The 25515-nt window shown below is 41.1% G+C and overlaps 6 protein-coding genes across 7 annotated transcripts in view; 4 read left to right on the top strand and 2 right to left on the bottom strand.

Annotated features, from left to right (window-relative positions):
• LOC118421326 (sialidase-1-like) overlaps positions 1-20336 on the bottom strand; it is a 34617-nt gene extending 14281 nt beyond the window's left edge. Inside the window, exon 1 of the mRNA XM_035828575.1 lies at positions 20312-20336. The gene's annotated coding sequence lies outside the window, so the exon portion shown is untranslated. The remainder of the gene's footprint in view (positions 1-20311) is intronic.
• On the top strand, positions 531-2825 carry LOC118421792 (sialidase-1-like). Its single transcript, XM_035829292.1, has 4 exons — positions 531-569; positions 1398-1577; positions 1764-1983; positions 2523-2825. Exons 1-4 carry the CDS (start codon positions 531-533, stop codon positions 2741-2743), a joined length of 660 nt encoding a protein of 219 aa, XP_035685185.1. The 3' UTR covers positions 2744-2825.
• Positions 3992-9443, top strand: LOC118421322 (sialidase-1-like). Its single transcript, XM_035828570.1, has 6 exons — positions 3992-4308; positions 4670-5012; positions 7576-7838; positions 8025-8207; positions 8532-8754; positions 9161-9443. The coding sequence occupies exons 1-6, from the start codon at positions 4183-4185 to the stop codon at positions 9376-9378; spliced, it is 1356 nt and encodes a 451-aa protein (XP_035684463.1). The 5' UTR covers positions 3992-4182; the 3' UTR covers positions 9379-9443.
• Positions 11589-16518, top strand: LOC118421330 (sialidase-1-like). Its single transcript, XM_035828581.1, has 6 exons — positions 11589-11830; positions 13117-13339; positions 13748-14010; positions 14131-14310; positions 14775-14994; positions 16300-16518. Exons 1-6 carry the CDS (start codon positions 11711-11713, stop codon positions 16506-16508), a joined length of 1215 nt encoding a protein of 404 aa, XP_035684474.1. The 5' UTR covers positions 11589-11710; the 3' UTR covers positions 16509-16518.
• LOC118421323 (sialidase-1-like) lies at positions 17325-23097 on the top strand. 2 transcript variants are annotated; one of them, XM_035828571.1, is made up of 7 exons: positions 17325-17391; positions 17739-17959; positions 18239-18413; positions 18683-18945; positions 19286-19471; positions 20848-21067; positions 22517-23097. In XM_035828571.1, the coding sequence occupies exons 2-7, from the start codon at positions 17759-17761 to the stop codon at positions 22798-22800; spliced, it is 1329 nt and encodes a 442-aa protein (XP_035684464.1). In that variant the 5' UTR covers positions 17325-17391; positions 17739-17758; the 3' UTR covers positions 22801-23097. The 2 variants fall into 2 exon arrangements, with proteins under 2 accessions (XP_035684464.1, XP_035684465.1); XM_035828572.1 differs by lacking the exon at positions 17325-17391 and having other exon boundaries at positions 17682-17959.
• A 166-nt stretch (positions 23098-23263) lies between these two features.
• The window catches only part of LOC118421337, a 3009-nt gene continuing 757 nt past the window's right edge, over positions 23264-25515 (bottom strand). The window contains exons 2-3 of the mRNA XM_035828588.1: positions 24830-24935; positions 23264-24620 (exon numbers count right to left, since the gene is read on the bottom strand). Coding sequence (XP_035684481.1) covers positions 23647-24620; positions 24830-24935 — 1080 coding nt within the window. The 3' untranslated portion in view covers positions 23264-23646. The remainder of the gene's footprint in view (positions 24621-24829; positions 24936-25515) is intronic.

Consider the following 25515-nt stretch of genomic DNA (forward strand, 5'->3'; position numbering starts at 1 on the left):
ACTTAGCACTGTGCTATTATTATTCTAACTATCCATTGCTTCAGCTAGTGGAAACATGTATTGGACGAGAATATATCGATCAATTATTTAATTCGATATCTATACTCAAATGAATATGTATGGTATATCGGTCACTTATACCAGATTATATATGGTACAGACCAAACAGATTGCGAAGTTCCTGTGTTTGACTACGTTAAAGTAACTGATAAGAAGCCATCTGTCATATATACGTGTTTAAGATAACAGGTGCAGTAGTGTACAGTTACTGTAGTGATCCAACTTACTTGTTTTTCAGGGCATTCGCCAGAACGCCTACTCTGCCGAAGTGTCTTTAGCACAAAGAAGTTTCTATTCATCACAAGTGAGCATACGCGTAATTACCCTCTCCTTACAAGCATGTGTAATACTAGAACAGTTCCGACAGATGAACTCTAGAAATAAAACGATCAACTGTTAGCGCACTACCCTGATGATGTTGTGTTTTTCTGTACTTTGAGGATTGATTCTGAAATGGGAAATAATCCAACATGTTTAACTACAGGTACTACAGGCTGGTGTCTCTCTCAGTGTGGTACATGATGTCGTACTGTGGACGAGAAGAACAGGAGAAATCCCAATATACCGGATTCCTGTTCTCACCTACACCCCAAGAGGACATCTTTTAGCTATAGTAGAAGGGAGAAAGGAAGCACCAAGAGACGCAAGTCCAAAAGTCTTTGCCGTGAAAAGATCAACGGATGAAGGTAACAAGCAAATACTGGCTTTAGTGTATATTGACAATGATATTTGGTGGAGCTTTGATTCTTCATAAATGTACCAACTGAACGTACTGTCCCCTCTATATAAAATAAACAGGACTTCGCTTGTTATTCGATACAAAGTTGTAGTATCCATCTAGCTTCTAAGCTCACATTACGCATACGACGGAAGCTACAAGCTTGCGGGTTCTCCACTACACTAGAACATTGCATTGTATCTTTTGTGAAAAGGTGCAACCTGGTCCTCCTCTGAGCAGTGGATAGTGGACGACGGAAAGCCACCGAAAGATGTATGCTCCAACTTAGGAACTGTTTTGGTTGATGACACAAAAGCAATCATTTTCCTGATGTACGTATACTGTGGGTTTTGCCCTACGAGCTCACTGATGTTGATGAACAGTACGGATGACGGCATTACGTGGGGCCGGCCGAGAAATATTACCAACATCGTAGGGACACATTTTGTAACACATCCAAGTCCGGGACACGGCATTCAGGTAAGGGGCGTTGCTATCGCATCATACTTTGTCTTTGGGGTGAAAATGATTTTTAAAAAATGAATATGCTATCTTAAGTATGAAACCTTTCTTTTCAAAGAAAGGGAGAAATTAGTGAAAGTGCTGCATTTATTTTCAGAAAAAACACGCCCCAGCCAAAGGAAGGCTAATTGTGTGCGGGCACGGTTTCCAAGACGGCCTGGGGCTGGTGCTGCTGCTGAGTGATGACCACGGTGTGACGTGGAGACATGGGGCCTTCGTGCCGAGTGTACCGTACCAAAATAACACAGACGGAGACTTTAATCCGGATGAATGCCAGGTAAGTCGAGAAAACGTTACATATTTAAAGCAATACACGTACATGTACATATTAACCTATGACAACCAAACGGTATTTAGTCAATCAAAAAGTATACACGTGTAACTGCAATATTTCAGATTCAGATACCTTCTTAGTGCACGTAGGTATAGATGTAAATGATTTCTTGCACATTTCTGTTTTTAGCTGGTGGAACTACCAGATGGAAGCTTGTATCTAGTTGTGCGGAATCAGCATCAGTACAAGTACCACTGCAAGATGACTATGCGGAGCTTCGATGGAGGAGAAACGCTGCCACGGAGGTACATGTTCCTGGACAGGTCGCTCGTGGAGCCAAAGATCACGTCTGGATTGTGGTACCACAACGGAACCATGTTCTACTCTGGGCCGAAGAGTGAAACAGAACGTGGGTATTGTCACTGTCGATATACAAACCGCTTCTGACTAAAGGCAACAGTTATCTTACTTTACTCACCACCACTTACAATCAACCAGTATTACGTGCATCAGGCAGGGAGTCAAAAAGGGAGATTACACTCCATTATCTCAACTTTTATTCATGAAATAACTCATACTAATGTCTAGTGCGGTATGGCGACATCACTCAATTAAAGCTTTTTATTAGTGCAAGGGTGGAAAGTTTAGTGAGTGAGCTCTTGTAAAGAGTGTACTATGGTGCTACGTTCCCGAAAGCTGGTCAAGTTATAGTCACCTAGAGGCCTGGCTTTATCTCACAAGGCTGTCACTTTTCTTTGAATGTATTAACATCAGGTAGTATTGCTAGACTTGTGACATAAGGTCCAGCTTTCTTATCCAACATTTCTATCCACCGATAGAGAAGCATCAATGGAAGTGCCAATTACAATTATGTACATAGTTTGTCATGGTCATGAGGTTATAAGTGCTGATTGATCTAAGTTTTTTCCACATTTTTTTGTGCCACAGGTAAGAGATTGCACATCAGATGGAGTCACGACTATGGCCATACGTGGACCTCAGGGACAGAGATATGGGGAGACTTGGCAGGATACTCCACACTCACGATGCTTCCGCACGACAGAAATCACCTCTACATACTGTATGAAAGAGGAATAAGAAAGTACTTTGATGAAGTCGCGTTTACAAAAATCAAACTATCCATGGAGAGTGGTCGTAATGCCTTATGAAATAAGACACGGATATTCCCCGCAGTAGGTAGATTCAAAATGGACCTCGAAAACAGAATAAAGCGGGATAACAATGGTGCCCTCCAACACAAACAGTTCATTGGACTAAAACAGTGACAGGAACTCGTCCTACCAGTTTGTCAGAGCACGTTAGGTTGGGGGTAAAGGGTCATCAGAGCCACATCTCCATGATTGGAGAATAGTGGGCTATACACATGTATAAACACTGTCAAACATATAAAGCACGGATTTTTCATCAAATATAGATACGTCGACGTTATAGAGGATAGTGGTACATGAGTGCTAGATATGTTGAATGCACAACTATTTTGCAACGTTCAGGATACATGAGGCATAAATGTCCTTGAAGTTCAGAGGAAATCTTACTTGTGGTCATTCTCATTACGGTGCTTTTCCAAAAGCATTTCAGAAGTTTGCACCCAAGACAAATGGAGGTTAAATGCCACTCAGTATTGTTTTCGCTTTTATGACAAGATAGCAGGTCGAGATCCAAAGAGTAACAGTACGTGTCCTAACAAGAAAGACCAGTTGTAGGCACCAGTTGGCTTTGTGTGTGACGATGTGTCTTCTCAAAATGGCGAGCTAATATATGTAACATAGTAACTCGCACCTTGGAGGATTTACTAGTAATTGAGATGATTTTATTTAGCTCTGTTCGAAGAGGCAGAGCGAGACGGCGGAACGTGATACCGAAGGTAGGGCAACTAAAATGTTTCGGAATCGTCCCATGTGTGTACATTACTTGATTTGATTAACTATGCAGTATCAAGCATATCAGAATTCTGAAGCCCTGGTTTTGGGATAAGATATCATAACAAGAGATAATTATGCGTAGCCCATAACCTTAACGTATAGCTGCGAGCGAGTAAAAGACTGAGGCTGTATAGTCAGAACGTCGAGTTTTGTATCTACATGTACATGACATAAGAGAACCGTTTGAATTACTGTTATATTGACTGACTGGCTGCTAGCAGCTTAAAGATCGTTTAAAAGGTGTATGACGTACGTATACTATATACAATTTATGCATTCCTTTCATTTGGAAGCATGGACTCCTGAAAAAATTGAATATCATTGTCTGTACAATTGGATATATCATTGTCACCGTTGCCGGTCCCTAATCACGCCATTTAGCTGGCGGCACATTGTATTTTGTTTGGTACTGCCCAGACGTAATGTTGTGTAATCATCTATTATAATTTTCCCGAGCAGCCTTCGTAACCTCTGCTTCGGCTATTGGGTTAGTTAGTTCTCACTCTTACTGAGGACTAATGACGTGATATATTGGAGAATGGACGTGTCCCTGACATTGTTTCGAGAAAAAAAGGGTACCACTGTAAGGGATTATAAGGACGTCTTCCGAAAGTGACTATATTTCTTTCATCACACAGGAAAATACATAAGAGAAATATTTCTTCATGGCTGACCTCTTCAAAACACGAGTCATGGCTGGGAAGTTTAGGTTGCTGATTCTTCTTACACTGTTCATCATTGTCATCCTGGCGCGGTGGATAGGAAACAAAGCATTCACTAAACATGAAATGGTAAATTTTACACAGTATCATTCAGTGGATAGTCCTATTCTTTCTGACTAAGGGCAACAGTTATCTTACTTTGCTCACCATCACTTACAATCAATTTGTATTACATGCATCAGGCAGGGAATCAAAAGGGGGATTGCACTCCATTATCTCAACTTTTATTCATGAAATAACTTAAGTAATCACATATTAATGACAGAATGTTGTATATCTACTGATGAGAGAAAAAAAATCATCCGAATACTTGTCCTTCAACATAGATGGACAATGAAAAAAACTTGAACATGCATTTGCTGGAACGTGGAGACGAGTGGTAATGCTGCCAACGATTAACTGACAATTATTCAACTGAATATTTCCACAGCGTTATGACCCTGTCACAGTGATGACAAATGAGAACCCATCAAGTCGTTCTTTCTTCGAGAACGTTAAGTCAGTGGTTAGCCCTGTCGTCCAGACACGCCCAGTCGTGAGCTCCTTGGCCTGGCAGGCCATGTCAGTCGATAGGCCCGGTGGTGTCTCTCTGAATCAGACACAGGACGTTGTGCTGTGGAGGAGCATAAGGAAAGGAGAAATCCCAATATACCGGGTTCCCGTTTTCACCTACACTCCCAAAGGGAATCTCGTAGCCATAGCAGAAGGGAGACGAATATCATCAAAAGACTTTAATCCAAAGATCTTTGAAGTGAGAAGATCAACAGATGAAGGTAATCCGAGGTGTACGCTTATATCTTGATTTGGTGTCAGTATTTCGTGATAACTATGTTTTCTTCTCAAGATGGTAGGGCCAATAATTAGCTTCGCCAAGAAGCTTATGTTTTTGCCGACTTGGGCCTGTATGTAGGTCAACAGGATATAACTCGAGAAATTGTGGATGGAACTTTTTTATTTTTTGCAGGTGTGTAGCGGTTGTTTAAAGGCATGCCTAGTTCGAAAATGGGTTACCTGGCGTTTTCCTATGGTACATTAGCGAGCTTGGTATTTTTTTTGGTGTTTTTTCGGGAGGCATAAGTCAAAATGTAGCTGGGCGATTTCCACGATATTTGGCAGGTCTGTAGCGGCTGTGGAAAGGATTGCCATGTGCGAGAATGGTTTAGCTACCTTTTACCTATGGTGCTGTAGCTGGCTTTGTATGTAAGTGCGTTTGTCTGTAAGCAAGATAAGATCTCTAAGCGAGATGTTCTTGATGGATGTTAATGATATTTGGTTGATAGGTAGGGGACACAGAAAGGAAGGTCAAGTTCGATAATGGGCCTCCTGGCAAATTGTTTTGGTTCTGCAAGTGAGCATCAAAGTTTGCGCCTAAATTTTCCAGAAGTGCCAGGTTCGTGATTTTTTACTGGTGGATAGCTGTTGGTACTAGGAGTCAATGGTCTAATTTTGGGCCCCCTAGCAGCTTGTTTGGAATTGCAGTGGGTGTTATATTTCGTAACTTTTTAGATGGATAACTCCTGAGGGGATTGATGGATATTTTTTGTTTTTGGTAGGTAGGTACTTTGGATGATTATCAACATAATGAGATGCAAATTATATAAATCACTCTGTATTTGATATAATTACTTAGGGAAACTTCTATAACGGTTGAAAAATACTTGTGACGGAGTCACCTGAAAGGACTTGAATCGACCCATAGATGTCTAAAAATAGAGAATAAGTAGGTCAAAGGAGCCAGTGGAAGCAGGGGCTCCCTGATAAACAGACGTTGTCTTGGAAGCATGAAATTCTGATTGACAAGGGATGTTACTAGGTCATCCGTGTACTATTCCGCCAGGATGGAGTCTGGTAGAGACTACTGGCTGAAAAATGCCTATAAATGGTCATGGTTCATGTTAGCAAAATACAAAGCCTGACCGTGTCCAACACGTATCTATAAAATTAAGCAATTAAATAGCTTGCTGAATTGATGTCAATACGACGGCACACAGCAAAGGATTCATAGCAGTTGAAATATAACATATCTATATACAAGTGTTGCTTATATCTATATACAGATCAACAATAAAAGCAACACTATATCATGGGAACGGTAAAAATGTAGTAGAGGGAACTTGACGAATATCACTTGATATAAAGATGTAGAGCTAATATCTACGAGACACTTCAGGTGTATTTTCTTATGATGGACTGCAAGGAAACTTGGTGTTCCATGTGCCAGTAACACTACATGGGTCTAAACAAACGAATAAGTACTATGTAAAGTCAGTAATATAACATAATTGAACAATGACGGCTTGTAACACATAGTACTTACATCTGTGAACTAGGTTAAAACAACAAGTGACCAAGTGCTGGGACAAGACAAACCCAACATGTTGAAGAACAGCACTTAGGTCAAAAGGGTCACCGTCAATTATCCACGCATTCCTCAACTCTTAACAGAGATGTCATGTTGTAAGGGAAAGGTCGGCTAGAAAGAACTGACATCATTGCGAGAAATACAAATCGCCAAAGGTGACAGGCGGCTGTCATCGGACAGTCGCAGAAATCATAACCTTGGACTCTGTAAAATACCTCTGACTTAACTCGCGACTGCAAAACTTTACTTTCTATTTTCATGAGATTGAAACAAACGTTCACCAAGGCGGGGGTCGTAGCAATCCTTACATATGGCCCTTAGATGACCCTTGGTGAGTTAAAAAGTTCCGTAAATTGGAAGGAACAACTGTTACAGTGGCCGGGGTTTGGTGAGTGACGAATGCAATTATCGGTGTGACTTCCTGTGGTTTCCAGGTTTCCAAGACCTACCCACATACCAAATATCACTTCAATCCATTCAGCCGGTCTTCAATTTGCTGGTTTCTACATACATACATACATATATACATACATACATACATACAAACGCTACCCAAAACATAACCAGCTCTCCGAAAGTAATTATGACAACACAAAATAGAACAGTAACCTCATACCTGTACAAATTGTTCTGATTATGCAAAGACATTCATTCACATCGCCAAAACATTTGCTGCATTATGTACACCGACAGAATAGACTAATCTACTCACAATGTTCATAATCCAACCAACCACTACATGATGTGACTAGATAACATATGGACTTATACACATTAATCATTCAAAAAGAACTATCTGCCATAGAAATTGTTTATTTGGCGAAGATATGTGTTCGAGGAACTCTAGTTCGTTTTAATCTTAGTTCACATCTACTAGCGACACGTCGAGTTCCTAGGTTATCCAATGCTCCTCATGAAGGGACGTCACATCGTATGATAGATGTTTCCTTACTATCAATATGTTTCCTTTAAAGGTGAAACATGGTCATACCCACAGCGGATAGTGGACGACGGAAAGTCACCTATCAAGAGAAGCTCCTACATAGGAACTATTTTCGTTGACGACACAACAGCAACCATCTTCCTGATGTACGTGTTTTGTGAGTTCTGCCCTACGAGATCACTGATGCTGATGAACAGTACGGATGACGGCATCACGTGGGGCCGGCCGAGAAATATTACCGACCAAGTAGGGAAGGAGTACGCTACACATCCAAGCCCAGGAAACGGCATTCAAGTAAGAAATATCCATTTTCATAATATGCTGCTTCATTTTCATAGGAAACTATCTTTGTGTAGTCTATTGTCGTGATTTCAAAAGTGTTATCACCTGTTTCTGTAAATATAGGAGGACAAATGTTATACTAACCATGTACGTATTTTCGAAACTAGAGTTAAGCCCCTACTCTCCTCTTCTTCTTAGAAAAAGCAGGAGCCAGCAAAGGGGCGATTGGTTGTGTGCGGGCATGGTTTCTACAATGGGAAAGGCTTGGTGCTACTGCTCAGTGATGACCATGGCGTGACGTGGAGACGAGGAGCCTTTGTACGGAGTCAGCCATTCAAAATGCGCTTGAAAAAAGGAGCCTTTGATCCCGATGAATGTCAGGTGAGGCAACAGAAGAAGAATTTAAAAAACTACCAGTGTCACAGCATGGCGGATATTCCATAAATCCGCACCACCGCAATACAGAATATAGGAAATGGGAAGTGTACGAGCCATGCTTGGCGAATGGCGATTATAACATGACTATGTTTTGCCTCATTGCATCGCCCTTGTGTTCTTCGACCAATGTTGTCACAATGTAATAATGGCGATAACACAAATGAGCTATTTCGATAGTTTCAAATGGCCACAAATTCCACAATATTCACAAAAATTGTAGGTGCATCATCGTCGCGTTTTACCGTTATGTTGGTCTCTTCCACACAGCCGGTAGAGTTGCCCGATGGCTCCATATATATTGTCGTAAGGAATGAAAAGACGTACAAGAAGTACCACTGCAAGATGATCATGCGGAGCTTCGATGGGGGAGAAACGCTGCCACAAAATTACACGTACTTGGACCAGGCACTCATCGAACCGAGAATCACATCGGGGCTGTGGTACCATGATGAAACCATGTTCTACTCAGGGCCAAAACATGACACAAATCGTGGGTACAAAACATTGTTCTGAAATCAAAGCACTTAAGCTAACAATAGTGTAAACTATAAATGTGATAAGCAACTTTCAGCAATGGCACAATACAATGTATCTGCCACCAAACTACAGTAGGAGAAGCTATGCTTCGGGCCATGGAAAAGTTCTTTGTGTCTTTTAATAGCCATGATTTTCTGTAAGTTGAACCTACGTTCGACTCTTCTCCTCAGTCCTTTGCTAGAGATTGGTGGCACATCTGTAGCCACAAAATCCTGACGTCACCAATGCCTGTTTCCAAAATCATTTCCAGTTGCTTGAGTAACTGTTTCTGTGTGTATCGTATTACCTGGATGTCTAACCTTCATCGATGTCACCAATAACCCTTTATCCAACAGTTTACCATATTTGACATTCCGTAGGTCGGAATTTATACATCAGATGGAGTTACGACCACGGGAAGACGTGGACCTCCGAGAAACGGATTTGGGAGGAGCCGGCATCATACTCCACACTCATGATGCTCCCGCACGACAAACGCCATCTCTACATACTGTATGAAAGAGGCCATAAAACCGAAATTGATGAAATCGCGCTTACCAAACTGAAAATATCATCCGAGAACGATCGTAATGAATAGAAAAGTTCGTATGAAATGTGTCACTGGAACAATCTTACCAAGGCAGATAGTTCTTTAAGTCTTCCTCATTTAAGAACTAGAGTTCCACGAACACATACCTTTGCCAAATAAACCAGGTTTGTTATGCAGAATGATGTCTGTAGACAAATGCGTTACTCATTTCATTTTCTTTATAATTATATGCTTGGAGTTGGTTTATAAAATTTTGGCATTGATTATGCAAATTAGATCCCAAGTTACAATCAATTGATATCAAATTGTAGCAAGCATTACTTAAGCTATTAGCATACCAAAAATCATGATGATCCTTTGATCCATTCTTGACTTATTCTCTTTCAAAGTCTTTAAATACACCTCTTACTCTCTTCCCTCTTTCTCAGTTACATATGTGACAACTTTCATTGATGAAAGTACTATAATGGATTACAGTGGATTTATGAACATTTCCTAATCAATTATGCAAATTAGCTGTTAATTTGCATAATAAGTATCACATTATATAAGTCTTCACTTAGGCTATCTACATGCCAAAAATCATGACGATCCGTCAACACGTTCATATTTTCTCATTAATTATGCAAATGAGATCATCATTTGCATGGTAAATATGTATTGACATTTCTCTCTTTCTCAGCTACATATGTGACAAGTTTTAAAGTCCTATCATGGAATGTAGTGAATTTATAAATATCCTCATTAATTATGTAAATTAGCTGTTGATTAGCATAATTGGTATCTCATTATGTAGGTCTTCACTTACGCTACCTACATACCAAAAAGCATGATGATCCGCCAAAATGTTCATATTTTCTCATTAATTATGCAAATGAGGCCATCATTTGCATAATTGATATCTATCAACATTTCTCTCATTCCCAGCTACATATGTGACAAGTTTGAAAGTCCTATCATGGAATGCAGTGGTTTTATAAATTTTCCTAATTAATTATGCAAATTAGCTGTTGATTTGCATAATTAGTATACAATTATGTAAGTCATCACTCATTCTATGTACATACCAAAAATCATGACGATTCGTCAACACGTTGTAGAGTTATTCTCGTCCAAAGTTTGAAAGGAAACCGGCGCCTGCAGTTCCAAAAAAGCTGCTAGGGGGCCCAAACTCCCAGCACTTACTCTCTGCCTCGAGGGCTATCTACCACTCGAAAATCATGATCACAGCATGTCCAGAACAGGAGATATCAAAAATTGAGGTTCTGCTGCAGTACCTTAGCAAGCCGCTAGGGGGCCCATTATCGAACTTGACCTTCGTTTTCCCGACCCCTACCCACCTACCAAATATAATCGGGATACATCAAAGGCTTCTCGAGTTATGCTGTTAACACACACACACACAGACACACACACAGACTCACAAGCCTAAAACATAACCTTAGCCATTCTGGCAAAGGTAATAAAAATAATCAAATCTGTGCGCCCTGTCCCTGTCCCATATTTCAGCACAGGTCCTTGCTTGCAAGACTTTTCAACTTTCATACCAAGGAAAAGCAGAAATACTACTATTCAGCTGAAGGACGTGTCTTTCAGTCCAAATACATGATAATACATTTAATCATATAAACTTCAAGAATGCTCTTTCGGGTACTTCAATGGGTAACGGAGATTCTGCAATTTCAATAAATAAAGAGCCTCTTCAGGGTATCGAAATTAGTTCAGAATATTAGAGTTCCGCTGCAGTGCCATAGAAATTCGCTTGGATGCCCATAATTGATCACACTTGTTAGATCGACACCTCAAGAACCACATATAGAATATCATAACAATCCAGCACTGGCGTTGGTTATGACATCAAACCACAAATAAACTAAACCACAAACTTATCAATTTTTGTTATGGTTTAAAAAGCACAAAGTACCAAATGCCACCGCAAATATAAGCATTTTGGAGAAGATAATAATGTACAGCGCAAAACATGGCAGACAGGCTGGGCTTGCTGGTTCGAAGCTTTGTTGCTCTTCAATGACATTACTGCAGGTCAGATGTCAAAGGTCAATCACTTAAACCCGTCAGACAAGTTTCACCATTGTTTGTAAATGGTACGCTGTTGGTGCACGGCGGTAATCAAGGACGTTACATGGTTACAATACATCAACGGTTGTTGCTTGTTATACCACGGGGGCTGTAATGTAATTATATAATCAGCATGCGGAGTCGTAAACTTTTCTACCTGCTTGTATAGAATTTCATTCATTGATAAGATCTGGATAAGACAAAGTGGATCACTTACACTGCCGGCTCTGTAAGTACGAAGATAAAAGTAATATCCTGTATCATTTGATCAACTACTGGATGCCGCCGCCGATCCAGAGACATGCTGACCAGACTAAGGTTCCTGGCCCGAGTCCTGCTGCTCGTGCTGCTCCTTGTGACTGCCTTCGTGTGGCTAATTCATCCCGTAAGAGTTGTACCGGATCTGGAGACCCGACAACAGGTAACTGTCTTTATACCCCTGTCACATTATCTACGATCTTCGGGCGTATCGATGGAAGACCGGCCATATTTAAGGTCGACAGAGGGTTGCGAGTATTTTTCACCTGAAAACCGTCCCAGGCACATATAAGCCATACTTTGTGCCTTGTACACTTGTTGTGCAATACAGTTATTATTATAAGCGAGGCTCGGGCGATTGCCGCAGAATCGTCGTCCGATCGATTTTCGCCTACGGTGAAGGGGGTAGTAGCACAGACTCTGTAACTGGATTCCTTGCAGACATTCTAGAAATTCTAATACGTGTAAGAGAAAATCTTCAAAAGGAAAACTCGTCTGTTCCCACATTATACTTTTCAAGCAGCGAAAAGAAACCGAACATGCCATTGCCACTCGATACTAGTATATAAAATACATATAGACAATTCAATCTCTACCATTGGGTAAGGTTCGGAGATTACTTCCGGATGTTTCTTATGACAACCACCAGTCTTTAAATATTGTTTATTTGGATGTCTAGCATTCAGCAACGTATATGGTATATACATAAATCATGATATTGTAGCAATGTGAATATTCTATATATAATCATGAATTGTACTTTTAAGTTCTTCCGACCTGTATCAGTTAGATACGATATTAAGTCTTTTATTCTTACATTCGTGTATATATTCCAATGCCAAAATGTGCGATCAAGATGATACGACCCCATGTAACAGTCATACCGTAGGGCACAATTCCCAAACCCAGTGACCTGTTCTTAAGGTCGTCACGTTTTAAGGCCATATCGGCTCTAATTTCATCCCTTACGTTACGTTCTGTTAAAACAAGAGTGGCTGAGTCATGAATTCAGATGTGTACACATGTCTACTGGTCTAATATTGTACATGTGCGACTAATGGTACATGGTTGTAGACTAATCTTCTTTCGGTATTACATTTCTAACATGTAGGAGGTGCCTTTAGCACGTATTGTACGGTACTTTGCAATCAAATATTTGGGCCACAGTTGTGTGCTTTTAAGCGTGAACAAATAACAAAGAACAAGTTACTTTCATCTCATTACTTTGCCGTGAAAAGATCAACTAATGGCGGTAAAGAAAACTTACCAATATGAACTCTAGAAGTTGAACCTGTACATACTAGTACTAGTATACTTTAGACTTTGTAGTCTAAGCCATGTATCACACCCTACATAGATTGTACTTAGAATCACTAGATGTATCCTATCCACCTTGTTAGAAAGCAAAAACGTACAATAAAGGTCTTCATTCATTCATTCATTTCTCAGATCGGGGTGTCTCTCGGCAAGGGCGTGAGCCGCCTTGCTCCAAGTGAGGTGTACAGCATCGTGCTGTGGACGAGTCACAGACGAGGCGAGGTCGGGATTTACCGGATACCGGTTCTGACCTACACACCACGGGGAAACCTCGTCGCCATGGTCGAAGGAAGGAAAAACTCCGAGAAGGACGACGTGCCCAAAGTGATTGCCGTGAAAAGATCAACTAATGCCGGTAAAAAAAAATACCAATATGAACTCTACTTACAAACATCATTAAACAACAGTAAAAAAGTGACAATGTTATATTATTAGATTATATAGTAAATATCATGGTCGATATTGACCAACAGAGGCCAAACATCTTATGTATATGCATTATGTACCATTGTATTATGTACCATTGCCAAGTAGGTAAAAAAAAAACACTGCTCTCCTCGGCCCCATGTATTGCAATTACAGATTCAGAGTACCTAACAGTATTAGTCTATTAGACAGAAATTATCTCTGTAAAAACCCGCTCCATTACCCCTTCTGATGGTGTTGATTGTCTGTGGGATTCTATCTACTCTGTCAACCGCCTTGTGGAAGTACTAATGTGGCTGAAAAAAGATCACTGTAAATTCATTTTTGTTTCCACTAGGTCAAACGTGGTCCCCTTCGCAGTGGATAGTGGACGATGGAAATACGACTCGTCGATACTGCTCAAACATAGGAACAATTTTTGTTGACGACGTAACTGAAACTATCTTCCTGATGTACATGTACTGTGGGTTTTGTCCTACGAGATCGCTGATGTTGATAAACAGTACGGATGACGGCATCACGTGGGGGAAACCGAGAAATATTACCGACATCGTAGGGAAACATTATGTTGCACATCCGAGTCCAGGATATGGTATTCAGGTAGGTGCCTTTTTCGTAGAGATTATGGACTTAGTGACAGCTGTACGAACTAAGGAACGAACAAATAGTTTTGATGCTAAAGGATGGATTAAAGTTCCTTTCAATTGGATCTTTTCCTAGAAAAAGCACGACCCAGCCAAAGGAAGGCTGATTGTGTGCGGACACGGTTTCCATGACGGCCTGGGGATAGTACTGCTACTGAGTGATGACCACGGTGTGACGTGGAGACATGGGGCCTTCGTGCCGAGTGTGCCGTTCCGTCGGTCCAGGAAGGGGGACTTCGATCCAGACGAGTGCCAGGTATGGAAACTTTGACGCGGAAGATATATGGACATTGTTGTCTCCGTTGAAATTCAAGTTGACGACTTGGTCTCTGCATAGTGAGAAGCATCGCTTTCTTAACTTAAGATCCTTGTCCTGGTGAGTCCGTATATATACGGGATGCACATATAGAATGCCTGTATGTGGGTCAAGTATCTATACGGCCGCGGGTTTGAGGCATTTCTCAATCCGGCATACTGCATGCAGCAAACCACATCGATTGGGAAGAATAGGTCAAGTTTTACTGATCAGAGTAATTAACCAGCTTAGAGGAGATAGATTGGCAAAAAAATCTCAACAGGACAAGGGTAGTAAAAACTGGCACAACTACAAACGTTTCAATCTTGTACATGTCCATCGCACACGTGTACAATAATTAGAGCGTCAAACCACTTAGTGTGGAAAAGTAAACGTTTAATTTTAACGGGTTTTATTCTGTTCAGCCCATTGAACTCCCGGATGGAAGCATTCGCATCGTGGTGCGGAACGAACACGTCTACAAATGCAACTGTAAGATGATCATGAAAAGTTTCGACGGGGGAGAGACCCTACCCAAGAAGTACATGTTCCTCGACACGTCCCTCATCGAGCCGAAAATCACATCGGGGGTGTGGTACAACAATGGCGTCCTGTTCTACGCAGGGCCAAACAGTACACGTAATCGTGAGTACCGGATATACGATCTTTATTGAGACACGACAAAAGTACAGCGACTTTCGTAAGGTCTACATGTATAACAGTTACTTACAGTACAACTTAACACACATATATGGATATCTATAGGTATGAATAAGAATCAACATATAGGGTCTAGCTTGTCGTTTACACTATTGGTTCTATGGTATAAACATTCGTGGATATATTTGCCTAACAGTGTGGATTATCGCCTCCCAGAATGTAGTTGAGTTTATCTATCGAACAGAGAGTAGCAAATTCTTTAGAGCAAGCGGAAAGTAATGGAAACAGCTCTGTACGTTTGTCATTATATCGAGAACATTCCATAACAAAGTAACGTTCGTTTTCAATCTCATTAGGAGAATCCTTTTCCACAACCAGTTTGTGCTTGCTTTGCTTACGTTTCTCATACACCTTCCTCAGAGCTTTTAACTGGAGTTCTGCTTCTCACCGCTATAAGTAGCCGGTGTAGGTGGCGCTTTAGCGGCGAGAAAACAATCCCAAACGCGGCTGAGCTTGTATCCCCCCTCGTCCCGGTTCATCACTGGGGTTGACAAGCTCAGCCGCATTTGGGATTGTTTTTGGATCGTGACTACCCTTCAATGTTGGTCTTACAGAAGTTTAGATCTTGTAATATGTTTACTGACTTTTAATATTGTTTTGTAACTTGTAAAAATTAGCCTTGGCGAAATGTGTAGAATACTCAGTATGTGCCTGTTCTGTTCTGTTCTGTTCCGTTCTTCCGATAATGTCCATCCGCCGAAGAGTTGGCAATTATTGGCATAATTTGGCTAATACGAAACGGAGGTTCGCCAGGCCTCCGTCCGGGTGATTTGTAGTGAATCACCAGCTCCAGACAGAATTTATTCCATCGCACACCGCACCATCGCACGTGTGGGGTTCTTTAACGTCCATGGGGTGTGGCTCTCCCTATACACGGGACCTCCATTTAACGTCCTAGCCGAGGCTAGGTACTCATTTTTCACTTGAGTAAAGTGAGGAAAGTCGTGTTAAGTGCCTTTCCCAAGGGCACAAGATCGGTGACACGGCAGCTGGATTCGAACTCAAGACCTCTCGGTCTCCAGGCAAACACGCTGCCGCTGCGCCATGCGGTCTCACATATCATACAACATGTCATATAATTTTTGGTCTCATGTTATCTGGTTTTGCAGTGGCTATTAGTTGACACCATTGCATTTTAGGGATCTTAGACATTGTCCTTAAGTCACAGTAATCAGAGGAGTCAGTATATCTATAAGACGTCCATCATCATGTATTTTACATGTTTCACAGGTACGGATCTACAGCTTAGATGGAGCTACAACAACGGTCGTACTTGGTCAAAAGTGATGCGGATTTGGGGGCACAAGGCCAGCTATTCCACCCTAACAATGCTACCGAACGACCACGAACATCTCTACATCATGTACGAAAGGGGCATCAAGGACTTCTTTGAAGAAATTGCCCTCGTGAAAATGAAAATAAACATGATCTATAGATAATCAAAATAGATCCCACGACTATGCATTTGACGAATTTCCTGTTACGCGTCCCCAGGGTACCTGCATCTTGGTAATAGACTGTTAGTAGTGGCCAAAGTCGTAACAAGTGTTCACAAGTACTTTTCTTGTCAACGCATCAGGGGAAAGGAACGCACAAGAAATAAAGCTAATAATTTAGATCACTGACCATATGGCAGCTGTCATACATACCATACCATAGTTTTGTGATCATGTTTTTCATACCGTTAGAGTATAACAGATGATTCCGACAAACAGGTGCAGACAGGAATAAACGCATATACTATAGCTTTTATCTAGAGTGATTCCGAGCAAACGTCACATCTATAGGTTCCTTCTTTGTGATGTATCTATTTTTACCAACACCGTATGACTATCACAAAAAAACATGTAGATATGAAGTTTTAAAGTAAAATGTCAACATTTTGAAGAGCTTTGTCGCGTGTGATTTAATAGCCAAACATTGATACCCGAGGCACTGGTACCTTACTCAACTAGTCTCTGAATTTAGACATAGTTATGTCATCATTTTAGTCCTCCCAAATTGGCGATGGCGCGAACGAGTTGCTAAGTAACGTAAAGCAGTGTACAAATGGGAGGGGGACGCATAAGACAGGGCGTTTATGTTGACAGCATCAATTATATTAAGTCCCTAAGGGTGTGCAAGACCTGTCACTAATGACTCGCGCTGATTTGCATAACAGGTTCCCCAACACTGCGTCAGGTCACCTGATCGCATTACCAGGTCAGGGCTTCCCCCGTCATTGAGCGACCCCAACTACAGTCCTCGATACTTAGTAGTTTTGTGTTCGAGACAGGCCGAACGATACTTTCTGAAGATTATAGAGAAGAAACGAAACCTTGGGTAAAGCACGGTGTAACGGTTGGTACCTTCTGTGGTCCCCTCTTGGGCTTGATCGGTAATAAGGTGATTCCATTGTGTTGAGAGGAGAGGGCAGAGGTCAAAGGACAATGTTTGGAAGACCTTCATAGATATTGCGGAACGAATGGTGAAGTAACACTATCTATTTATTCAAAGAAACTAAACTAAACGGATTTCTCTATGATGAGCTTTACAATTTCCACACTATAGACAGGAGCTTTTCGACAGTTCCTCCTACATTGCAGTTATATATATATGATATATGATAAAACTGTATGATTTCTCATGATCAGTATGATGTACAGCTTCTGACGTGCGTTACTACACAGGAGTACTGCAGTCGTCCTCCATGCTTCGCCTCCTCCACAGAAGTAAACATGTCAGGAGGCTCGGTCTTCTCATCGTTCTTGCTGTCGTAGCTTTGGTATGGTCACAGTATCCCACGTTCCGTGGCACAGAATTACATGTAACAGAGGGGCCACAGGTGGTACGTTTACACACCCAAAATACATCAACGGAGTATCCATCCACAGGCTTGCGCTTGTCAAAGGTAAACAAAACATCTTATTATTTGATCATTATATACTACAAAAATTTCAGTCACGTATGATATATGTTAACACCAAGGGATGTTTCTGTGTTTAAAACATTGCAATTATGAGTATGGCATTTGCTGATGAAATTAGAATGCTGGTTAGATTGCTTATCAGTTTTCCTCGAGATTCAAAAATAATGAAATATTGACTTAAGATATGTAAGCGATGATAGGCACATTCATATACGACTTTACACATATAACGTTATACTACTGTATTTATTTGTATCTTAGGTCCAGGACTTCGTTCTATGGAGAAGCTATAGAAAAGGGGAAATTCCGGTATTCCGCGTGCCTGTTCTCACATACACACCTGGAGGGAACCTTGTAGCCATCACGGAGGGAAGGAGGAGGTCACACGTGGATCATGTTCCTAAAGTCATTGCCTTTAGGAGGTCAACGGATGGAGGTACAAATTACAAGTCATCACATAGGGTCAACATCCTGTATTGTCTTTATCAGCAAGGGTAACTATTTGTAATTGTAATTCCAGATAAAGGGTTGTCCTAGGTATTTTATCTGTCATTCATCTTGTCCTCGTATGTCTGTCCAAGACTCAATAAAGATGATTTTGAACCCCCTGGCCATTTGGGCATGCACAAATAAATAAATGAAAGAAAAATTCGTGTTTAGTGGAATATATAGACATCTGTTATATATGGGCATCTTTTTCCTAAGGTACGACGTGGTCACCGTCAAAGTGGATAGTGGACGACGGAGATGCCACCTATCGCAACTGCTCCTACATAGGAACTGTTTTCGTCGACGACACAACAACAACCATTTTCCTGATGTACGTGTTTTGTGAGTTCTGCCCTACGAGATCACTGATGCTGATGAACAGTACGGACGACGGCATCACGTGGGGCCGGCCGAGAAATATTACCGACCAAGTAGGGAAACACTACGTCACACATCCAAGCCCGGGATATGGTATTCAGGTAAGGGGTGTTGTCATTTCACTGATGCCATTTAAGTTTAACTGACCAAAGCCTCTGATACCACATTCAAGACATACATGTCAAATATTTTCGCTAATATTGTTATCATCTGTAGTATTAGCCATGTTAACCTATGATTACAGTTATATCATGTTGATATCTATAGAAACATGGACATATTGTTGACTCGAGATTTTCTTTTTAGCCAAATTCTTTCTTACTCTTTCAACCTATTTTCATATTTTCATAAATTACAACCTATTTGCTGAGTATGAAATGAGTAAGTGCTATCCTAACTATTTAACGAATCGTTGACGTTACATAAGAAATTTCCCATCAGAAAAAGCACAGCCCCTCAAAGGGTCGGCTGATTGTGTGCGGGCACGGTTTCCATGACGGGAAAGGTTTGGTGCTGCTGCTGAGTGATGACCACGGTGTGACGTGGAGACATGGGGCCTTCGTGCCGAGTGTGCCGTTCCAAAACAGCACACTGACGGACGGAAACTTTAATCCTGACGAATGCCAGGTATGTACAGGTATAAGGCTGCATGGGATATCAACCCATGAAGTGCCACATAAGTATGCTGGAATGTAATATAGCGTTAAATATGTCGAGAACCCTGTGCTATTCGAGTATTGGAAGGTGGATACGTAGGCTTGGGCACTGAAGTATAAAGCTTAGGCCACACCAATTTAATTTCTTGGTTCACGGATTTTTTCATAAAAAATATGGAGCGAGAGGGCGAAATAAAAATAAAAATTGTAAAATGGATGGGGTAAAGGTAAGGGCTAATCCAAAACATAAAGAATAAAAAGTTTTCAGCTTGAAAAAAGTACAAAAACACTGTACAGTAACAGCACCTGTACCCACACTTTAAGGAGCTTATAATAAAAAGGCCAATTTGCTACACCAGAAAGTTGGTGAATGGTTTCATTAAAGGTGAAAATTTGCTAAGTGGTCATTTTCATTTTTATTTTTATTTTTCAAAAAATAGGAGCGAGCGATTCCGTGAACCAAGAAATTAAATTGGTGTGGCCTTATGGGCTGTCTGTAACGTTATTGGCACGTTTAAGATAGAAATACCGGTGACCAAATAGCAGGTGTGTACCATTTTTCAAACAGCGAATATCACGCTACACAATACATTCTGGTAACCATTTAAGTTCAACAGTATATTGTGACGTTCTGAGGAGTGTACGAACGCATATGAACTGCACCAAAATGAAATGTTTGCTGTCCCCGTACTTACATCGGGGTACCATGTTCAGGATCAGGATAGTCTCCTCAGAAAGCAACTCAATTCCCATTGGTTTCTTCCTAAATTATATGTTATTACACTATAGGTAATAGTCGGCTATGACTTACCGATATGTTCCTGTTCAGACAGGTTGACCTTGAATGCCTTTGATGATTTCTCTGTCAACGATATTGTGTTGTTCGCCGCTGATGTCCCGAGACGACGTCGCCATTTTGAATTTGTATTTTGCGCGTCGCTTAGAAAGATACATTTGATTGGTTGTTTAGATTTTTCTCTCTGATTGGTCAATCTCAATTCAGTAGAAAATCTAACGAGCGAAGATACCTCATCCAAGGGGGATAAGATCTTCTTTTTGGCTTGCCTGTGTGTCTTTGCGCGTGCGTCTTTGCGTGTCCATGTTTGTGTGTGTATGTGTATGTGTATGTGTATGTATGTGTGTGTGTATGTGTGTGTGTGTGTGTGTGTGTGTGTGTGTGTGTGTGTGTGTGTGTGTGTGTACGTGTGTTCATGCAGTAGGTCTATTGTATGCTCTGCGTATGACGTACCCACAGTATGATGGGGTGAAGTCTATCATCTCTGAATGCCTTATTTAGTGTATGTCTATACAAGTTTCCTTACAGTTTCCATCCATTCCATTTCACAGCCGGTGGAACTGCCAGATGGAAGCTTGTACCTAGTTGTGCGCAATCAGCATCAGTACAAGTGTCACTGCAAGATGATCATGCGGAGTTTCGATGGCGGGGAAACATTACCACGAGACCACATGTTCCTGGACATGGCACTCGTCGAGCCGAGGATCACGTCTGGGGTGTGGTATCACAACGGAGTTCTGTTCTACTCGGGACCCAACAGGCCACTAGCACGTAGGTGCACTTTCACATGCTCTCTGTGTTGGCTATTTAATTGCATAGAACGTGCATGCTGTTTAATATTTAAAAAACATGCCACGAGTAAAACATTTTGTCCTACCATCCTATGGCTCAAGACATTCAAGCTCTTACGCACATCGGAGAGCGAGGAAATGACAATATTATTTATTTCTAGACCTTACGTTTGCAACGTATTTCAAGCTAGTGGTAAAATACGAGGGTAAGTCAGAATGTAATGCAAGTGGTTTCATAACAGACTCGTTCTTTAATCAATTAAGTTGAGATTTGGCTCAAAAGTAGAGGTATGTGTCCTCTTGAGATTGAATGATTTAAATTTGGTCTCCATCATTTTCTGAGCAACTGAGTTGATTTCAAGATGAACACACCCTTAGTAGCTTGTCAGACTATCAATTCCTCTAAATCTGACCCATTGAAAATCCCTGTAGGAGGTTGAAATTATACATGTATGATACCAAATGTCTCTATAGGTTGCGTGCTAATTTTCATCCCTAAACTCAAATTGGTTCTTTATTTACAGCTGCTAGGATGCAGTAAGTTGTGTTATAGAGCTGTTGGATTCATACACGAATTCGTGAGTTGTTGGTTAAAAGACTACTTTTCCATCAACCAAAAGAAATGAAACTTTACAAACATATTAACTGTTTAAAGGCAAAATAGTGTGCTTAGTTTCATTTCTCGTTGTTAATGGGAAAGAAGGCTACAGAAAGTTTTAATCATAATACCGCAGATCTCATGACCCTGAAGACCGTGTATACCTCACTCTACACCAGCAACGAAAAAAGAAAAACTGCTCGGATTATAGAGTTGAAATTAAGCATGTGGCTTATAGAGAAATGCAGCTTATTACATGTGCAGGCTTAGTCTCCTACAATAGCAAAAACTGGTTTAGGGAAATTCTTAAGTGTACGTTAATTGGACCTCTCTTTTCTTCTGACCGGATACTAAGGGTGTGGTCACCTTGAAAGCAGCTCAGTCACTCATAAAATAATGAGCAACAAATTTAGATATTTCAATCTCAAGAGGAGATATGTATTAACCTTTGTGCCAAATTTCAACTCATTCAATCAAAGAACGACTCTGTTATGAAACCACTTGCATTACTTTCTGACTCACCCTCGTATATCAATGGTTGATGTACTATGTCATATTAGCTTATATAGAAGATGGACTGATATTATGTTGACTTTTTCGAACATGAGTATGGAATGGTTATTGTAGATATATGTGTATGTGTATGTACTATTAAGAAGGAAAGACCTCTGACTTCCTCCATCCCTAAGTCTTGAAAAACGGCTTTGTCCGAAGACGTATCAAGCTTGAATAAAGGTCGAAAAAATAGTTAGACAGTATTTACTTGTGCATCTATTATGTTTTAGCAATCGTACATGATACTGAATACTGCCCTGCTTTTTCACTCTACAGGAGAGGATTTGTACCTCCGCTGGAGCCACAACCACGGCCACACGTGGACTAAAGGCTTGCGGATTTGGGACGATCTTGCTGGGTACTCAGTTATTACAATGGTTCCGAATGATCATGAACATCTCTACATGATCTACGAAAGAGGAACAGTGAAATACTTCGACGAAATTGCGCTCGTTAAACTGAAATTTTCTGTGACGATAAAAAATGATACCTCATTACGTGTGGACGTCAACCCACAGAAACTGAGTTACCCAGGAACTCCAAATTTGAAGTGGAATTAGAGGAAAATAAAAGTTTAGAATTTTCACAGAACAAGTTGGCTACGAATGACACGTATATTTACTGTGCCATTTTATAGTACAGGAAGGATATTTTGATGAATAGCAGAAGAAAATGAAACAACAACAAAGGCGCACACCGATACACAGACATAAACAATCGATGATGTATGTCTTAATGTTCCGAAGTCCAGAAAGATCAGCTACCTACAAATCATGTATGGTAGATAATGGGGTAGATAAAGTATCCAAGTATCCAATATCACATATAATATATAACATATAACATATAACATTACAACACACCACAAATAAACATGTCAGATAAAGTATCCAACATAACATATAACATATAGCATATAACATATAGCATATAGCATATAACATATAACATATAACATATGATCACATAACATATAGCATATAACATATAGCATATAACATATAGCATATAACACATAACATATAACATAACATAACAGTATATAACGTTACCCCACAACAAAAAAACATGTCAGATTAGTACGCTTTGGTCTGAAGTTTATAGGCTATGTGATGCTCATGAGAGTAATGTCAGTTATTCTACTATCCGTAAACTCTCATATCCTTATTATACATATGAAATGACCAACTCATTGCATAATGGTATGGCATGATATACATATATCCCTGTCATTTGTTATAACTCGTAAAATGCTAATAATGTGCATTACAGCTTGAAATCATTTTATATCTTAATATCATGTCAAGTTGTACTACGATTATTATACCAGGTATGTTGAATTAACCTCAGTTGACCTGAAGGGTTCGCACAGTTTGTTAGATCTGGGGTGTGGACAGGGGTCCTGCTCACTGGTTGGCATAAGTCGGTTCGCAGTCGCTGTAGATTGAGTTTCCTGGGTTCACGTCTTCGTACAGATTATCAGGGTTCCCATTATTCACGAAGGAAGTTTCTGCTACGTTCCCATCTGCGCCCACGTTACCATAGGACGGAGAACAGTTCTCGTACGTCGAGGCTTCCAGGTTCGCCATTTCATACGCGCCTCCCGCGTGTTCACTCTGTGAGGCATGAGGAGAGGGTGGTACTTGCGCGCTACCATCAAAGTCTACGTTGACGTAGGGTTGTGCATGCCCTGGCCATTTGTGGACGTTTCGGTACGCGTTTTCAGCGCCGTCTGGTTGGCTCCTTTGTTTCATCAGACTGGTGTAAGTGCTGTTGTCAGGTATGGGTAGTGATCTCTCCCTGGTTGCCTCTAGAAGATTTGCGTAAGTGTCATTGCCAGACGTGGGCACTTTGCTTCTGATGTGATCCGGTGTTTCCCTGGTCTCCTCCGACAGATTGATGTAGGTGGTGTTGTCCGGTATCGGGAGCGGGTCTTCTTGACTCCTGATGTTGGTCGGTCTGTCCCTCGTGTCATCCTGCAGGTTGAGGTAGGTGTTCTCATCAGGTATCGGCAGCGGGTCATCTTGACTCCTGTTTTGGGCCGGTCTCTGCCTCCGACCGGGTCTGTCCGGGGTGTTGGTGTAGTTGTTCATTGTAGATCTAGGTACCGGCAGCGGATCTCTTTGACTAATGTTGCCGAACGGCCTCTCCCCCAGAAGATTCGCGAAGGTGTCTCCACTTCCTTCTGGGTCTGTACGTTCTTGGGGGATCGCTGGATCATCTCTGTTGAAGATGATTCCACGTTTCTTGAGAATGATGAAGGCAACGCCCGCGGCCAAAAGGATGAGAGCGAGGATACCGACGACAGCGCCGGCCACTACTCCAGCCGAGGGCCCGCCGGTTGCAGGTAATGTCTCCCCTGGGCTGGGCGTAATCGTCCCTATATGACAGTCAAGAAGAAAATATCATTTACTAGATTCGCCTCATTTCTCAGGTGCAAATATTCTTATGAAGCAACTTAAAGTTACTAAACAAAAATGTCGTTTCTGTAAGGTCTTTGGAGCAAAGACAAGACACAATAGCAAGTTACTATATATTTGGCTCGTTCACCGCCACATAATGCCACAAAAGTCAGAATAGAGTAAGCACCTGAAGTTATTGTCAGACGTGGTGCCATTGATGCCTCTGAAGTTTCCTCTATCATCCAGATACCCTCTGTCGTGATAATGTCGGTCATCGTCTCCATGTTTGACATCTGTTAACAGGTTACTGAAGTCAGAAATACGGCTACGCTCACATTAAATGGTACGTTTTGAATCTTTAATTCCCACACCTTTCTGCATCAATGTTTCGGGAAACTATTGGCACTGCTAGGTACATTCGTGCAGTTTGATATCACAATACCGCCAGGAAAAGGGCTTTAAACGATCTTTAGATCGACTCATATTGGGGGTCACAAGAATAATTAGGGCCAAAGTTCGAGTACTGTTTACAAGTTGACGATAAAGAGACTGTCCTTTGGCGAATTACCGAAAACTGGTTTGCAACGTCACACAGCCTACCCTAAGGCTCAAATTGCCCGAACAACAAACTTTAAGTAGCCTTTATCGTTTAATCGTGTTCTTCTTCCTCTTGTACCTTGAAAAATACGCAGAATCAGATCCAGATCACATTCGGGGGAAAAACCCGGGTCCTTGCTTGTATCGTTAAGAAAGATCGAAAATGTCTTTGTCAAGCCAAAGGTGATAATCAAATTTGATTTCTAGACTGATAAACAAAATAGTATAACTTTGACAAGCCATGAAAAATATGACGAGATGAGTAAAATGTTAACT

This window comes from Branchiostoma floridae, chromosome 8 (genome assembly GCF_000003815.2).
Source record: "Branchiostoma floridae strain S238N-H82 chromosome 8, Bfl_VNyyK, whole genome shotgun sequence".
Lineage (NCBI taxonomy): Eukaryota > Metazoa > Chordata > Leptocardii > Amphioxiformes > Branchiostomatidae > Branchiostoma > Branchiostoma floridae.

Coding starts and splice junctions, on each gene's coding strand:
- LOC118421792 (XM_035829292.1), top strand. CDS start 531: ATGTTTAACTACAGGTACTACAGGCTGGTGTCTCTCTCA. Junction 1,578..1,763: donor TTAATCCGGATGAATGCCAG/GTAAGTCGAGAA, acceptor TTCTGTTTTTAG/CTGGTGGAACTACCAGATGG. Junction 1,984..2,522: donor GCCGAAGAGTGAAACAGAAC/GTGGGTATTGTC, acceptor TTTGTGCCACAG/GTAAGAGATTGCACATCAGA.
- LOC118421330 (XM_035828581.1), top strand. CDS start 11,711: ATGCTGACCAGACTAAGGTTCCTGGCCCGAGTCCTGCTGCTCGTGCTG. Junction 14,011..14,130: donor GTCCAGGATATGGTATTCAG/GTAGGTGCCTTT, acceptor ATCTTTTCCTAG/AAAAAGCACGACCCAGCCAA. Junction 14,311..14,774: donor TCGATCCAGACGAGTGCCAG/GTATGGAAACTT, acceptor TATTCTGTTCAG/CCCATTGAACTCCCGGATGG.
- LOC118421323 (XM_035828571.1), top strand. CDS start 17,759: ATGCTTCGCCTCCTCCACAGAAGTAAACATGTCAGGAGGCTCGGTCTT. Junction 18,414..18,682: donor TAGGAGGTCAACGGATGGAG/GTACAAATTACA, acceptor CTTTTTCCTAAG/GTACGACGTGGTCACCGTCA. Junction 18,946..19,285: donor GCCCGGGATATGGTATTCAG/GTAAGGGGTGTT, acceptor ATTTCCCATCAG/AAAAAGCACAGCCCCTCAAA.
- LOC118421322 (XM_035828570.1), top strand. CDS start 4,183: ATGGCTGACCTCTTCAAAACACGAGTCATGGCTGGGAAGTTTAGGTTG. Junction 4,309..4,669: donor CATTCACTAAACATGAAATG/GTAAATTTTACA, acceptor ATATTTCCACAG/CGTTATGACCCTGTCACAGT. Junction 8,208..8,531: donor TTGATCCCGATGAATGTCAG/GTGAGGCAACAG, acceptor TCTTCCACACAG/CCGGTAGAGTTGCCCGATGG.